Source organism: Strongylocentrotus purpuratus, unplaced genomic scaffold (assembly GCF_000002235.5).
Source record: "Strongylocentrotus purpuratus isolate Spur 01 unplaced genomic scaffold, Spur_5.0 spur5_scaffold_19, whole genome shotgun sequence".
In the NCBI taxonomy this organism is placed as follows: domain Eukaryota; kingdom Metazoa; phylum Echinodermata; class Echinoidea; order Camarodonta; family Strongylocentrotidae; genus Strongylocentrotus; species Strongylocentrotus purpuratus.
The window spans coordinates 3,392,463-3,408,532 of NW_022145604.1; the positions used below are offsets into that span (position 1 = coordinate 3,392,463).

The 16,070-nt window shown below is 37.0% G+C and overlaps 1 protein-coding gene across 1 annotated transcript in view; it reads left to right on the plus strand.

Moving 5' to 3' along the window:
- LOC580251 (sushi, von Willebrand factor type A, EGF and pentraxin domain-containing protein 1) overlaps positions 1–14,378 on the plus strand; it is a 32,013-nt gene extending 17,635 nt beyond the window's left edge. Inside the window, exons 23-42 of the mRNA XM_011664840.2 lie at positions 76–306; positions 714–867; positions 1,244–1,402; positions 1,757–2,021; positions 2,308–2,601; positions 3,435–3,579; positions 3,893–4,013; positions 4,708–4,841; positions 5,617–5,827; positions 6,230–6,429; positions 6,887–7,063; positions 8,074–8,304; positions 8,692–8,862; positions 9,515–9,718; positions 10,243–10,418; positions 10,850–10,967; positions 11,728–11,922; positions 12,204–12,380; positions 12,828–12,978; positions 13,516–14,378. Coding sequence (XP_011663142.2) covers positions 76–306; positions 714–867; positions 1,244–1,402; positions 1,757–2,021; positions 2,308–2,601; positions 3,435–3,579; positions 3,893–4,013; positions 4,708–4,841; positions 5,617–5,827; positions 6,230–6,429; positions 6,887–7,063; positions 8,074–8,304; positions 8,692–8,862; positions 9,515–9,718; positions 10,243–10,418; positions 10,850–10,967; positions 11,728–11,922; positions 12,204–12,380; positions 12,828–12,978; positions 13,516–13,825 — 3,824 coding nt within the window. The 3' untranslated portion in view covers positions 13,826–14,378. The remainder of the gene's footprint in view (positions 1–75; positions 307–713; positions 868–1,243; positions 1,403–1,756; positions 2,022–2,307; positions 2,602–3,434; positions 3,580–3,892; positions 4,014–4,707; positions 4,842–5,616; positions 5,828–6,229; positions 6,430–6,886; positions 7,064–8,073; positions 8,305–8,691; positions 8,863–9,514; positions 9,719–10,242; positions 10,419–10,849; positions 10,968–11,727; positions 11,923–12,203; positions 12,381–12,827; positions 12,979–13,515) is intronic.
- The last annotated feature ends 1,692 nt before the right edge of the window (positions 14,379–16,070 follow it).

Sequence of the window (16,070 nt, forward strand, 5' to 3'; positions counted from 1 at the left end):
TTTAAAGAATGGTAAACATCAAACTATAATTTATTTCAAATAGGTTAAATATGAATGTCGTTGTTTTGATCACAGGCCCAACTTGCGATGATAATATCGACCAGTGCTCCCGTAACCCATGTGGGCCTAATTCCACCTGTTTGGAGAAGGTCGGTGGTTACCAATGTCTTTGCCCACCCGGCAGGACTGGGGAGGAGTGTCTGGATGCGGTGGACCTCTGTGATGGAGGTGGGCGGTGTTTGAATGGAGGAACCTGCATCAGCAGGGGAGAAACTTTCTCCTGCCAATGCGTCTCTGGATTCCAAGGTATGCAAGATAAAAGTGCCACAGATTCATGAACATCTACCTTGGTAGATATTTGCTCAGAAGTTATTATTTACGGAGTTTAGAAATAGTAGTCAGTAATCTGATTGTAAGAGCAGCAATTTTGCCTCCACTGCAAAAGGGATCTAGAATGCAACTATTGCTTAGAAAATGAACCCATAATTTCTAAGATTCCTAGTCATTCACAGACTTTGAACTTTGAAAAAGATAAATGGTAGATGCAAAGTGCTTGTTCCTTTCGTACAGCTAATGTATATGTATGTAACATGTAAGGCCATTGCCATTTTAACATATATTGTAGAGATGAAGAGTAGTATTTCATGAATTTCTTTCAATGTATGTCATCCATTTGAAATACCTGTGATCCTCACTTTCATTTGTGTAACCAGGGTCGCAATGTGAAATAGACATTGATGAGTGTGTAAGTGAGCCCTGTTTTCACGGATCAACCTGCCTGGATTTGATAGGAAACTTCTCATGTGTATGCGCACTTGGATTCTCTGGACCCACTTGTGAAGAAAACATAGATGATTGTTTGTCAAGGTAAGGTTTCTATTTCTAGGATATTATTACAAATTTGTTCGGGAAGTCTTGACCAAAAAGGAAAGCAAGTTTTCTGGGCTTATTCAGTTTGAGTGATGATGTTATTTCTTCAAGTTTTAGTTGTAATTACTTTACACTTTCTAAAGAGAAGTATTATGTTGAACTGACATTTGTTTCAGAGTTTTTATAATTGATATTACCTCACAGAATCCCATTTGGCTTAGTTAAGAATCCCCTACCACACAATGGCATTGACTACATAAAATAATATTACTTATAGAGCTACATGCATACATAGATTTAATTCTATGGATGTACTCCTCTTTGTGCCCAATATCTATGCAATCTGAATAGTTTACTTTATTTGATTTTCCAGTCCCTGCATCAACGGGACATGTGATGATGGGATTAACTCCTGGTCATGTGACTGTTTCCAAGGATACCAAGGTGATGTTTGCAACATCCCAGTTGATTTCTGCCTGAGCGAACCCTGTTTAAACGATGGTGTATGCACCAGTCTTCAAACTGGTTTCACGTGAGTATGTTCATGCATTAATACCAATGTGGGTCAGAAGATTCTTTTGCCATCAAATCTGTGGAATGTAACTATTTTGCAATCAAATCACTGACCTGTTTGTTTCTATGTGTGCACAAGAATTCAGTTATATTTTTCTTGAAAAAGGTGATAATAACAATAATAATAAGAGTGGGTTCTTTATAGCACTCATGTCTGTCAGACTTCACACTCCTGGCGCTCCACAATTGATACCCAGCTTTAGCACAGCTGCCATTTTGGCGCTCTAAGGGATGTAGCATTAGGTGTCCCGACTCTCTTCTCCATCTTTACAAATGTGTAATTATGTTTTAATATCCTCTCTGTCTCCAAAAGTTGCACTTGCCTTTCGGGTTTCACCGGTACCACATGTGAAGTCAACATTGATGAGTGTTCTAGCTTCCCCTGTATTCAAGGATCATGCCTTGATCATATTGATGGATACATGTGCCTCTGTGATGAGGGCTTCAGTGGGATCCACTGTGAGACCAACCAAGATGAGTGTATCAGTGCTCCGTGTCTGAACAACGGGACTTGCACCGATAGACCAAGGGGTTATACATGTCAGTGTCCTTCAGGCTTCAATGGAACAAACTGTGAGGTAAGGTGCAGCGGATTTGTAATGATATTTCAATTGATTTATTATGTAAGGAATGGCATGGTAAGGAGAGTCTGTCTAGGCACATTACATTTGACTTCAAAGTTAAGCAGATTCCGATATTCAGGAGTGTGTGAATATTTTTGTGCAGATTTGGGACAATTTAGATACTTACATTTTGATTTACCCACCGAATTTGATATGATCAGACTTAAATCAAATATTAGGGTTAATGTCCTATTTTACTTGGAATTGGTCTTGATACCCATGTTTCATTCCTTATTAACAGGTTGATGTAGACGACTGTTTTAACAGCGAGTGTGAAAACAATGCTACCTGTATTGATGAAGTTGCAGGCTACCACTGCCGATGTCTTCCTGGTTACACAGGAATCCAATGCCAGCTCCGGGTGATCCCAGCCTGCTCCTCCCATCCCTGTACTAATGGAGGCTCATGCAAGGAGGATGGTGATAGGGGATTCCGATGCGCCTGTCTAGAAGGTTTCACAGGGGAAGCCTGTGAGAGGGATGTGGATGACTGTGTGAACAATGACTGTGAGAATGGTGCTACTTGTTTAGACCAGGTATGATTCAAATTTAAAGGCCCACTCCACTACTTATAGCTACTTGCGCCCTCTATATAGCAAAAAATGCCCAATCGGTGACCATTGGTCCCCCATGACCCTCTTTTTCTTATGTTAAGTGAGAGCTGATTTGATGAGATAACCACCTGTCAGTGACCTTGCATGGTGGTCTAATCCCTCCTGTAAACTAGTACATATGGGCTTTAAAGCACAGGTCAGATCCAGTAAATGTGAACTCTTTATGTGCCACTCGTGTTAAATCCTTCTCCCATGCTGTAATTATCAAGATATATTTTTTACCAAAGGCATCTCGACTATCTCAAAATTTCATGTTAAGTCTATTATATAAGGAGATGATATGGCTCAGTGGTAGAGCAGTGGTCTCGTAACTGGGAGGTCATGGGTTAAAATCAAGTCGATGCACTGGTGCTATTTGGTAAGGAATTAATTCTCATTACCAAGTCCCTCAGAGTAGACTTAAAGCTGTCGGTCCCGTGGTTGCTTACTAATACATGTGTATATCTGCTTTCTTAGCAGTCTTGTAAAACAAACATCAAACCAAACCAAACCATTGTTTACAGGTGATACAAGGCTTCTCATGAAGGCAATTAGGGTGGGAATTACGTGATGATATGCAACAAAAACTTTGCTAGGTGTTGCCTATTGTTTGTGCCAATCAGCACTCATGGCGTACAGGTGAATGTGCCCGTTATCACTATTGGTAAATAAACAGTTTACAGACAATGATTATCGTACTCATACAGGTCAACATATTCTTTGATTGTGTGTTTGTTCGACAGAGCTATTGCATTTTTATTCTTTCTGTTTGGCAGGTCAGTGGCTTTATCTGCCAATGCCCACCAGGATACAACGGAACATATTGTGAGATGAATATTGATGATTGTTCATCCAAGCCATGTTTGAACAATGGTTCCTGCATTGATCAGGTGTCTGGCTTCGCATGTCTGTGCTCTAATGGTGAGAGAATAATGCATTACCAGCCATTTGTTTAAAGTTAGTACTAGGCATTGCTTTTAATGAAAACAGACATAAATTGTAGCAGGAATGCTCATGTAAATTAGAAGTTAACCAGAAGACAACTTCCCTCAATTATATTATAAATTTAACAGTCTTTGAAATCTCAAATAAATTCAAAGAGCAAGGAAATCAACTTAAGCACTTTCAAATCGCACCCCCGTAATCTGTTAGCATTAATTAATGTTACTTATCTTTAATTATTGTATTTTATTAATACTATATTCATTATCTTGACTTCCTATTTACCCTGCAGGATACACTGGGGAATTATGTGATACTGACATAGATGAATGTGGCTCAAATCCTTGTTTGAATCATGGTTCATGTGAGGATACCATAGGTGGTTACATCTGTCAGTGTGGCGCTGGCTTCAGGTAACATACAGGTTCCATCTTGTGCATTTCATGACTGGATTAACAAGAGCATATAAAAGTAAAATTATAATGGTGTCTGTAAATATTCAAGAATTTCTTGTATTTCGAAGTGCACTTTATACAATGATGGGTATAACATTAAACATGTCTAACATGTCTACAAATAAGAAGAATTTATACAAGCTATAAATTCTTTAAATACACACAATCATGTTTTTGTTGATTTCTATCATGTTTGTTTCATTTTCGTTATTGCCAACTGGGATGCTTCAGTATAAATCCAGTCAAAATAAGAACAAGAGTTACCATTATGTGATACTATAATACAACGAGACACTTCTATAGAGATGTCCACATTATCATTTTAATTGCATGTAATTAAAATACAGTGGACTGCACTGCATTAAGAGGATTAGAAAGCATCCCCTTGTCCAAATTGATGCTATATGTTGATATATTCCTTGCTATTAGAATGTTCATATTTCTATTTCGAATGTTTGATTGACTTTTTGCAGAGGACTGTATTGTGATGCTATATGTGGATATATTCCTTGCCATGGATATGTTCCCATTTCTATTTCAAATGTTTGATTGACTTATTGCAGAGGACTGTATTGTGATGCTATATGTGGATATATTCCTTGCCATGGATATGTTCCCATTTCTATTTCAAATGTTTAATTGACTATTGCAGAGGACTGTATTGTGATGAGGCCAGCATGGAGTGCGGGAGCAACCCTTGCCTCAATGGAGCGACTTGTGTGGAAGGGTTCACTCAGTTTGTATGTGACTGTGCTCCTGGTTACACAGGATTACTATGTGAAACAGGTACAGTATTTGCCAGCGATAAGGCCGCTGCCCCGCATAGGCCACACCTCCAACTTTGATATTTCATCGAGGGAATTTTTTTTTTAAAAATGCATAGATATTTGATATCATTTGTATTTCATTACGATTATTTGTTCAGTGTACATTTTACATGGTTAAATGGTTTGGTCACAATCAGTGCAATCTCATATGGTATGCAAAATTTACATAATAGAACAATCTAGATGTATCACTATAATTTGGTCAAATAAGATGAAAATATGATATACACTATACTAATATCAATATCAATTTCAATATATGTTATTACATTGTTTTGGCTCCTCATGTTCTATCTCGATGATTTAGCTGTCGTAACTTAAGTGCACTTTATGTACTGAAATGAGCTCTCTTTAATACTTCAAGATAGATTTTTGTTTCATTGTACATGCTGACAACTAAATTGTATTCATCGGGTAGGGGTTTTATCTGGTTATTCTGTTGAATGGATTAACTGATCAGAGTTTGGTATACATTTTAGATTTTGATTCGATCTGCTGCTAGTATGTAGTATATAAAGTATGAAGTATCTTTTTGTACTAATGATTCCTTCATTTTGTGTGACCAATAGGCTAGGTGATTATTAATTTTACATGTACATCTATGTAAAGTGAAATAACTTCGCTTTGGAAATTAATGTGGATGTTTATTTAATGATATATGATGAAGCCATTTTCTACAAACCTTTATATTATAGCAATTATTTGTTTGAATCCAATATGTTGTTATTTCACAGCTCTTCCTTCTGATTTTGACCTCATCTTCAACCCTGAATCTGAAGTAGTACATTTTGCTGATGTTCAGTCAGGTGATATCAGTCACATGACTATCTCTGCCTGGATACGCATCTTGCACGCGCCGCAAGATTTTCACATCTTTGCATACATCGTTGGAGATGAGGAGTACTCACTCTCTAATCCCTGCAGCCTCAAACTCTTAAGTAAAAGGTAAACTCAATCATTTGTTGGTTCCATTTAAAGTGCTCCTTACCTTTTTCCTACTATGGAAAGTTGAGAAATGCTTGAAAAGAAATCTCAGTGTATATTGACATTTGAGAAGGATTCCATTTAGAGTTGTATTTGAAAATTAAAAAGACTTTGCATTTTGTACAAACCTCGTTGAAGATGAGGGGTACGTACTCGGATCCTCAAACTCTTCATACTCTTTGAGTAACAGGTATTCTCACATTTGTCATGGTATCAAATGCAAGAATCCCTTTACAGGGCTGGTTGATAACAGAGGTAACAGCACTTGCAAATCTTGGCTGGCCTCATTATTTGTGCCTTTCTGAGTATTTTCATGCATGAAATCAATGCTTAAATACAAATAATTCTTTCTTTTCCATTTAGTACGTCATACAATGTAGGATCCTCCCTGTGTGACAATGCCTGGCATCATGTTAGTCTTCAATGGACATTTGAACCTGAAATCATCTGGATCCTGTCTGTTGATCAAGGAAACACTGTATACAGGAATAGAACCATGCCATCCTCTCGGGTTGTAGGACCAGGATATATTGTGGTGGGCTCAGATAACATGGAACAGAAAGGTAAGCACTATTGAAGAAAGATCTAAATATATTGCATTTTTATATTTGATCTATTTAGTTTCAAATGAAGAGGTGTTGCATCGAGCTCAAGAAAAGCGGGTGCTGATTCAAACGATAAGAGAAAGACGGAAGAAATGGCTTGGACACATAATGCGGCTTGATAAGGGCTTGATGATCAGAGTCATAGGAGATCGTATTCATGTAAAGAAGAAGGTGGGAAGACCTTGTAAAGTCTTTCTAGACGATGTAATCACATAATGTGGAGCAACAGGGTATGAAACGCTGAAACGGATGGCTCAAGACCAAGGAACTTAAAGAGACACTTAAGAATTTTGGGTCACTGAACCTGTCATAAACTGACAGATCACTCACTATTGATGATGATATTTCTTTATTCTTTTAATATATAGATTTATGCTATATTATGCAATTATGTACTTTTTGTGTCAAACTCTAGATTATGTCATCATGAGTGGTATCAATGTTTGGGCTTCTCGTCTGGAGGAGGAAACCTTAGAGGAAATATCATCTACTTGCCAGCCCGCCCTCTTTGGTGACATTGTGTCATGGACAGACATGGTGTCATCAGAAAACATTACATCCACTCAGATAGAATCCCCATCCATGTGTGACGGTGAGTTAATAACTTTTTGTAGCGAGAGCATGTTAACTAAGTGACTGTTATGATGCAGTTGGCAGATTAAGAATAATAATGATAATGGCTTTTTTTTAGTGACACTCCTGGGCCCTGTTTCATAAAACTTGTTTTAAATATTAAGTTATGTTAATATTTATAGCTACTAAAATCCTTGCTTTTGATTGGCTGTGCACATATTTGGCAGTTGTTTTTTATTTAAAAAATTTATGAAACAGGGCCATAGTACTCCTGGTACTCCAGCTGCAGTACCACTGCCACACCCAAGTAGTAAAATATAGCCCTCTAGCATTAGTTACCCATTCACCCCTGGGTAAATGATTGCAGAAATGGATTAATGTCTTGCCAAAGGATGTTAGTGCTGGGCTGGTATTTGAACCCTTAACCTTGGATTGAGAGTCAAGTGAATGAACCTCTTTACCATGACACCACCAAAACCCATACATTTTTTAAGTTTGAAGTTTAATGTAATATCAACCTCTGCAATTATAAAAGGACCTATTTAAAGCCACATGTGTTTGTAATATTTAGGATGTTTATTGATGAACTGACAACAGTATCAACAGAAGTATGTTTTATATACCAGAAACCATCACTGGTACATTTATTTTTCTAATTCTATACAATTGGCTGGTTCATTCTGATCACTGTTGCTCTCATATGCTGACCATTGCAGGTGTCATATCTATTACATATAAGTTAGAATATTTTTTACATATAAGTAAAACTCCATATATGTCTGTAATTTATAAGCAGAGTCTTTAAAAAAAAGTAAATAAATTCATACTGACAAAGTATTTGTTACTCCTACTGTCCACTAACCTTTTTCTTTTATGAGGTATTCAATTAGGCTAAAACTTTATTCCATATAGTATAGCTTTAAAAATGAACGCCTCAAACTATCGCTTTTAAATGGCTAGCATATACAACATATATGAAGTGTAAACTGTTTTCTTTCTCATTGTTAATCTGAATTCCCCTTGTTTTAGCTGTTGACGAGTGCATGTCGAACCCATGTATCCATGGATCTTGTGAAAACAAACTAGAAGGTTTTCATTGTGAGTGTGAAAGTGGCTATAAAGGAGAACTGTGTACAGACACACAAGACTTGTGCAGCGATGGACTATGTAAGAATGCAGCCTCATGTCAAACAGTAGAGGGAGCCCCTGAGTGTCTGTGCAGGAAAGGATTCTCTGGGCAGTTCTGCGAAACTAGAAAAGGTAATTGTTTCAAAAAATGTAGAAACATTACAAGGTTTTCTACATCCGGAAACTTGGTGCAAGTTGACTAGCTATTTTCTTGTGATTCTTTACAAACATATGCTATTGCAAATGGTTCATTCCTTGAAACAGTAATTTAAGATACGGCTCCTAAAAATTGTTTATTTTCTTTCAACTTGTTTATTGCTTTTATTGTCACTGTCATTGTGACAGTATCATCACCAGTGTTGGTGTTCTTCTCAAGTTCATAGTGATTAAACACCTTCATAATCATTGCCACAGTTGTAGTTGTGTTATTTTATGTTATATATTTTCATGTCACTGTAATTGAAATTATTATGGTCATTCACATTGTCATTGTCATTATCCTTGCCCTCGTCAATGTAGTTGATGGAGCCTGGTCCTACTGGTCCTTGTGGACAGAGTGCAGTTCCACCTGTGGAGGTGGTACCCGGTCCAGGACTAGGGACTGTACCAACCCAGCTCCACAGGGAGGAGGTCTGAACTGTACAGGGAAGGCTGAACAGGATGGAATATGCAATGCGTTTGAATGCCCAGGTAAAACAAATATTGGACTGGAACCTAAACAAAAGACCATTTGGTAGTTAGCATGTATTTCAGATGATCCCAAGTATCCACAGATCTTTTAAATATAGCTAAATCCCACTTTATGCCTTTTGGAATAATCACAGCTAAAGTCATGGAGGTGATTCTTTGTTTGCCCTCTTGAAAGGATTACTTCCACCTGTGTTCAATAGAATGTATCACAGGTGCATACATGAATAATGATTACATAACTTTCGTGAGCATATATCCAGTATTAGTCTCAGTGGATTTTATAATTTTGTAAAAGTGACCTTTTTAAAACTACATGGACTTCCCCTTCCCCTCCCATTGGAGTTCAGAAATTCCAAAATTTAATTTAAATGAATCAGCTTGGCCTCCTAGCTCAGCTTGCCCCAAATTGTTTACTCTTAGATTCTTAAAAAAAGAATATTGTACAGGCTTATTAAATGAACCTGTTGAATAAAAATTACAAATTGTTTTCTTTTTTTAATTTTTATTTTGTACATGATTATTCTGCAAAAAAATGGATTCAATTTGTTTCTTGCTACTATAGGCTATATTACCTTGTAATTCATTGCATTGTGGATTAAACTATAATATCAAACTGTATGGGATTTAATTATATATACATTTCCTTCTGTAGGCTGTCTCAGACTTAGAAGACCACTCAGGGGCTACCTCCACTGCGAGGAGCATCCAGAGATGACTAACTGCACCATCAGCTGTCGCCATGGTTACGGCTTTGCTGAGAGGGCCATGGAATTCTACTTCTGTGGAAAGGATACGAACTACCGATGGAATCACCAAACAGCAAAAAATAGAAGGGCCATATTTCCTTCTTGTACAGGTAAAAATCTGATTAATTTTTGTCTCAAGGCCATTCACATACAAAACAGGTTTCAAATTAAAAGTTCTTCATATAAACCAAAATTCGAATGGATACCCAACTCTTGTTTTTCCTCTTCCCAATAGTCAATTTTTTTTATTATGTTGAAATACCTGCCATTTTTATGGTAGATTAATGAACGCCTCTTTTTAGCGACAGTGATTGTTTGAGAACAAGATTGTGATAATAACAATAAGCCCTTCACTACGCTTTCATGACCAAAGGATATATACATAGACTCTGGGTAAAGTAGAAACAGTTTGATTTATCAAATTAAGATAAATATATGTAGTACAATTTAATTGCATTATTGTCTACGCGATCTATCTTATCAGATGATATTACCACATCATGTGTAATCTACATTGCTTAACAATTGTGTAAATCATTGTATACATGTATGATTACTGTCACCGATGCCTTGAAAGAAGTTTGAAAAGGGAGAGAAATTGTATATCATTTGATCAAGTATCTTCAAATTTCAGAAGTCACCAAGAGCCTTGGGATGACGGGGGTGTTGGACATTGGTTATCCTGGTGCTGTGTGTGTCACAGCTGGTGATAAGGAGAGTCTAAGAAAAGCTGCATACAGCTCATTGAATACACACTCTGAAGACATCGACTGCCTGAGAGAGAATTCATGCAAAATTCTTCAAATCCAGGTAAAGAATTCATGGGTGTTCACGCTTAGCTGAAGCTTCATTTATTGATTTATTTTCATTCTGTTTGTTTTATTTTGTAAAGCTAAGTGAGATACACAGAACTTCTTCACAGAATTTGGATTTTATTTTTTTTCCTTTCCCTTTAGCATTGATTATGATAAATGTTAAATTATGCACATTTATTCAAAATTTGTACGATTCATTCTTTTTGCTGTGAGACAGATTTTAATTAAATACCATGAAATGAAATGAATTTAAAAAAAAATGCTTCTTCTTCCTCTTTCCCAACCAATTGGTGATGAAAATGGTGGCAAATGCCTTAGCCAGATGCGACTATATGTCATTGATGTTCTGATTTTATTATTAGTCTCATGAACATTTCATATTTCTATATTGCCTTAGTCTAATACATGTACCTCCATTGTGAACAGGTGCAGAACTGCCAACTCTTGACCAACAAGCGCCGGTCAGTAGAGTCAGCAGGAGAGGTCGAAATAAGCATCACTGTCTCTCACAATGACAGCATTGAACATCACTCTGTAGGAGCAGGTGAGTGTCATTAATAATAACAATAATTCTGATTTTATATAGCGCTTAATTGATACATCTATGATGTCTCCAAGCGCTTTACAGATATACTATTACCCCGGTCATTGGATTCAATACTTGCCCGCACACATTGTGTGCACAATATCCACTCCCTGGGGAGCATACAGCCAGGCGTTACTTGACGCTCAAAAACTGTTTGACCCACAAGGACAGTCGCATCCTACCTGGTACCCATTTAACATCTGGGTGGAGAGTAGAAAATGCAGGTAAATATGATCTTTCAAAGGATATTAGTGCTGTGTCGGGATTTGAACTCTCGACCATCTCCAATCAAACGCCTTAAACCACTCGACCAGAACACTCCTACCTTTCCACTCACATCGCAGAATGATGACATGCTATCACATACTATCTATAAGCTGTGGTAATGATTACTCTGTTATCAATTCCCTAAACTAATTGAGTTCCTGATTTAGACTGTTTACCAAAATAATATCGTTATATAACCATAACAGTAAACTTAATCTAAAATTCAAAGTATGTCCCTAACCATAACCATAATCATTTGGATGATACAGTTGATATCATATGAACTAAATCAAATGATATGCTTCTTGCATGTTTAAGGCATTGTATACCAATAAGAGCTTTTCTGTATTATTTAGGCCAATTGTGTTCCTCACCTTACAAAGAAGAATTCTGGGAATTTACCATGCCTTTACATCTTAAATCCTAAATGGAGCCCATGATTTTCTTTCAGATAATACCACAGAATTCGAGACCATGGAACTTCTGGACATTTTCTACTATAACATGAGCTCGCTTCTCAGGAATGATTCCTTGACCCTTGAGGTTGCTGACCAGGTCTTACACGGTGACCCGTCCTCCATCACAGGAGATATTTGGGAGAACTGTCCATCTGGTTACATTGATAGCACCGTCAATGGATTTTGTGGTAATAAAAATAATCTTTTGGATTTTTTTTTAAATATGGAAATGTTTTTTTTATCTACTTCAAAATATATAACACAGTGGAAATCCTCTTACAAGACTGTGTGAAAGAACTATGTGTAAGGAAAAAAAGGAAAGAAAAGAGAGTATGATGAGCATGCACGCATGAAGCAGAGAAGCGGTGGCTCGCTTGCGTGTAGAAAGCACTATAATGGTAGTGTGCATGCGGCCTTATGGCAGGATATGAGTTAAATACAATTCCCCCAATATATCTTTGTCATGCAGTGCCGTGTGGGATTGGCACTTACTGGGCACTTACGGAAGGCAACACCACAGATTACGACTGCTACCCATGTCCTCAGGATACTTACCAGGATGAAGAAGCCCAAGATGAATGCATCCTCTGTCCTCCAGATACGTTCACAGATGACCTCCATGCTTCTAACGTCACCCAGTGTAAAGGTGGGAATCAGATTTTATAAATTTCTCTATTAAAATTTAAAGCAATACAAATTAAGTCACCGACAGGGAAAATAATTGTCTTCAGGCTTATTGTTTATTGTCTTATTTCAATGAGGGCTATATCACCAAGAAATACTATATTTTACCTTTATATTGTTAGGTAACTTAAAATTATACCCCCCCCCCCCCAAACAAAAAAAAAAAAAAAAAACTTTACACGATATCAAAATGATTTAGGTTGAAAGGCCAGATCACAAATATTTCGGCCTGCACCAAAGTTAACTTTTGATTAAACTTTCATGCATACCAAATTGTATGCATGTTCATCCATTAGTTACTTTCACCTGTACTTTAAGTTTAATTTCAAGTTTATATTCGCTACTTAAAGTTGCAATTTCTCTCTGTAAAAGTAATATGAGTATGATGTGTCTGTCTTCTTTTCTGTAGTTCCTCCTACTGTTCCTGTGTTTACTACATTGCCTCCTACTCATCAGCCAGACCATTTCCCGCTTCCTCTCATCACCGCTACGGCAATAGGAGTTGTTGTTCTCTTAGTCATCATCCTTGTCATTGCTGCTCGGTGCAAACACCGACACCGGTATGTATAGCTAGCCAGATATATAGGTCACGGCAAAGCATTTTTATTCTGTTTTAGTCACCTTCTCCCTGTTACAGCCGTCCTAGGGCACCTTGTGGAGCTTTATTTATGCATTGACGAGCATAATTCATAAGCTCTCCTCAAGAAGGCTGTAAGAGCTGTCTAGGGTCAATAACAGTCTTATTGCAAGCAGCTAACAAAATGAACTACTTTAGCATAATTTTGTTTGACCCCCAATGTGAATTCTTTCATTCATTATAGATGTCAATAGCAGCCCAGAGAACAAAACAGGTACAAAATCTTGAGCTATTCATATATTCCAAACATTAAGTGCAATCTTGTCCTCCTTAGCCAACGTTTCTTTTATTTGGCCTTTAATTTTCTTTGATTTAATATGCAATTTTTTGTTAATTTCAGTTTCAAATTCTTTAAATTATTACCTATCATCTGGTTACACACGTATTTCTTCAATCCAAGTATGAATGGACTGGACAACTCATTTTGTCTTCCCATCCTTGTGTCCATTCCCTTCTGCAGAAACAAGACTGGATCGGTTGCCACTCAAGATATCCAGCTGCTAAACCCAGCAGCAGCCGGAACCAAAGGAACCTTTACCTACAACGCCTATGAGGAACAAGGCACAAAGAACCATGACTTCATCTTTGGGGGTGATGATGTTTCCTCCTCCAAAGAAAAGTTGTCCAACATCGACACCTTTGGGGTCTCTCTTTCGGAATACCCAACCCTCAAGCTTGGCACAAACCTGGAGGATGACTTGAAGGTTTATCTTCCACCTCAAACACCAACTACGTTTGGAACCCAGGTACAAGCGGAGGAGAAAATGTAACATGTTTTTGTGAAGGAGATTTAAGCTCCCTACTGACTTTGTTGTGTTTTGTACTCTGAAATGAAAGCTGGACAAAGTCTGACGACGGATAATTGATTCTTACTGGGCACCTGACACTGTTTGACTATGTTGTAGGATGTCAGCTTAGAAGCTGGATACCAGATTTGATCACAAACTTTGATGCGACAGTGCCCAGGAAACTCTGTGTCACCATGGGCCTTCCAAGAGGGGGATGTAGATGTCACCCTCCCCCCCCATCTTTGTCTCTCCTTTCAATAAGGTGTAGCGATCACCCATGCATCACCTACGTTTTTTTAATATCAAGACAAGGAAATCTTTCTTTCATGAATCATGCTTGTTGAACTTTTGAAGTTTTGTATGTAGAGGCCTTTTAGGCAAGTATGTGAGAAATCTTTGGCTTTTCTTACAGCCAGCAAATAAGGTCTTACACCTTCTCTTTCATTATGATCTAGCGATGATCCATGATTTAATGTCAAGACATAAATAGATTTCTTTCATGAATCATGCCTGTCCAATTTGGTAATAGCCTGTTTTAAGTGGATTATATACAAATGGTTGTACATTATCAACCTACAATATATATATATACAAAATGATCTGAATTAATTTTGTTCTACTCAGAATGTGACAAACTATTTAAATCCTGTTTTGCAGTTTGTAGTTGAATATAAATGCTTTCAAATAACAACTTGCATTTTTGTTAAATGATCGTATACTACTTTGACACACAATTTATTCAAATAATTTAAACACTTGGAATCAATTCATGTTTAGATCAGAAATGTGACTTTATTCACATTTAATTTGTCTGTCTGGATTAATTTTTGTTAACCTTTTTTTAATGGATTCAGAGGTCGTTATTTCATCCATTTGTTTGTCAATCTGGCATCTCTATTGCAACACATTAACTATTCACAGGGGTGTTTAATATCTGCATAAATCACTTTGTTCTACATTGTAAATAAAGATAATTTTATAGGAAATGTAATGAACTGTATTCAATGGATCCTTATTAAGTAATAAAGTGGAAACAGTAAAGAGAGCAAAAGAGACAGGTGGAGAGGCAGAGAGGTGTGAGGAAGGGGCGATATAGTGGGAGGGGAGACATATTGTTTGCTAACAGTCAAATGAGTTATCTCTTTAATAACATGGTCCAACAATATGAGTTGAATGTACAGGTAATGCCCTTCTTCATTTCACAGGATGATGAAGAGACAGGGAAAGAGAGAGAGAGAGAGAGAGAGAGAAAGAGAGGGAGAGAGAGAGAGAGAGAGAGAGGGAGGGAGGGAGGGGTAGGGAGGGAGAGGGAGAGAGAGAGAGAGAGAGAGGATTGAGTAGGGTAGAGGGTATTGGTAGAGAGCTATACCACACATCACGCCTTAATATCATTGGTGAGTAGTACATTCAAGATAGATAAAACTTAGGTAGAAACACAAAGAAAAACTACATAGCAGAAAGTAGAGATGATAAGAGCTAGCTTATCATACACTCTTTTAATGAGACTTGCACCATCTGAAATTTGCTGAAGGTAATAATTTATGCAGGCCTGTATCCCGATTTTTATTTGTTCAACTTATTATGTCACTGAAAGACATGTAAACAAATTAAAAACCAACAGTGGATAAAAAAAATATTAAAAAAATAAGCTAGAGAAACAGCATGGCGTAAAATATGGTAATGTTTTATGTCAGTGTTTTGACAAATAATAATTTTAAAGATATTTTTTGAATAATCTTTGGTTATTGCATAGGTAATGAATTTCAAATCACCGGGAGATTACACCGAAGAGATTTTCCTCATACTTAAACATACTTTTCCAACGATGAAAATTGGTTCAATTTCGTGTGTTATAATTATGAATACTAAGATTCGTAGGGAACATGATCGAAATTGTATATTAGAAGATTATGAAAATAAAGGAACCCTAGCACTGCTGTATGATACTGGTATAAATCAAATATATTCAAGGTTTTGAGCAGAATGAGCAAGATAATGGCTACTGGTACAAATACGCGGTACTTTGTTCTGTAATTTAAATAAGATGTTCATTTTCAGTTTGCCACAGACACCGACACCAGACACTGACACAATATGATAAATGTGGTAATACAAGTGCATTATATACAATGAGAACATACTGAAGCGAGAAAGCTCATATTTAAAGTAATAAACGTCAATAGTCACCTTATGGATTTACATCGCATTCCATTAAATAAATCCGCTT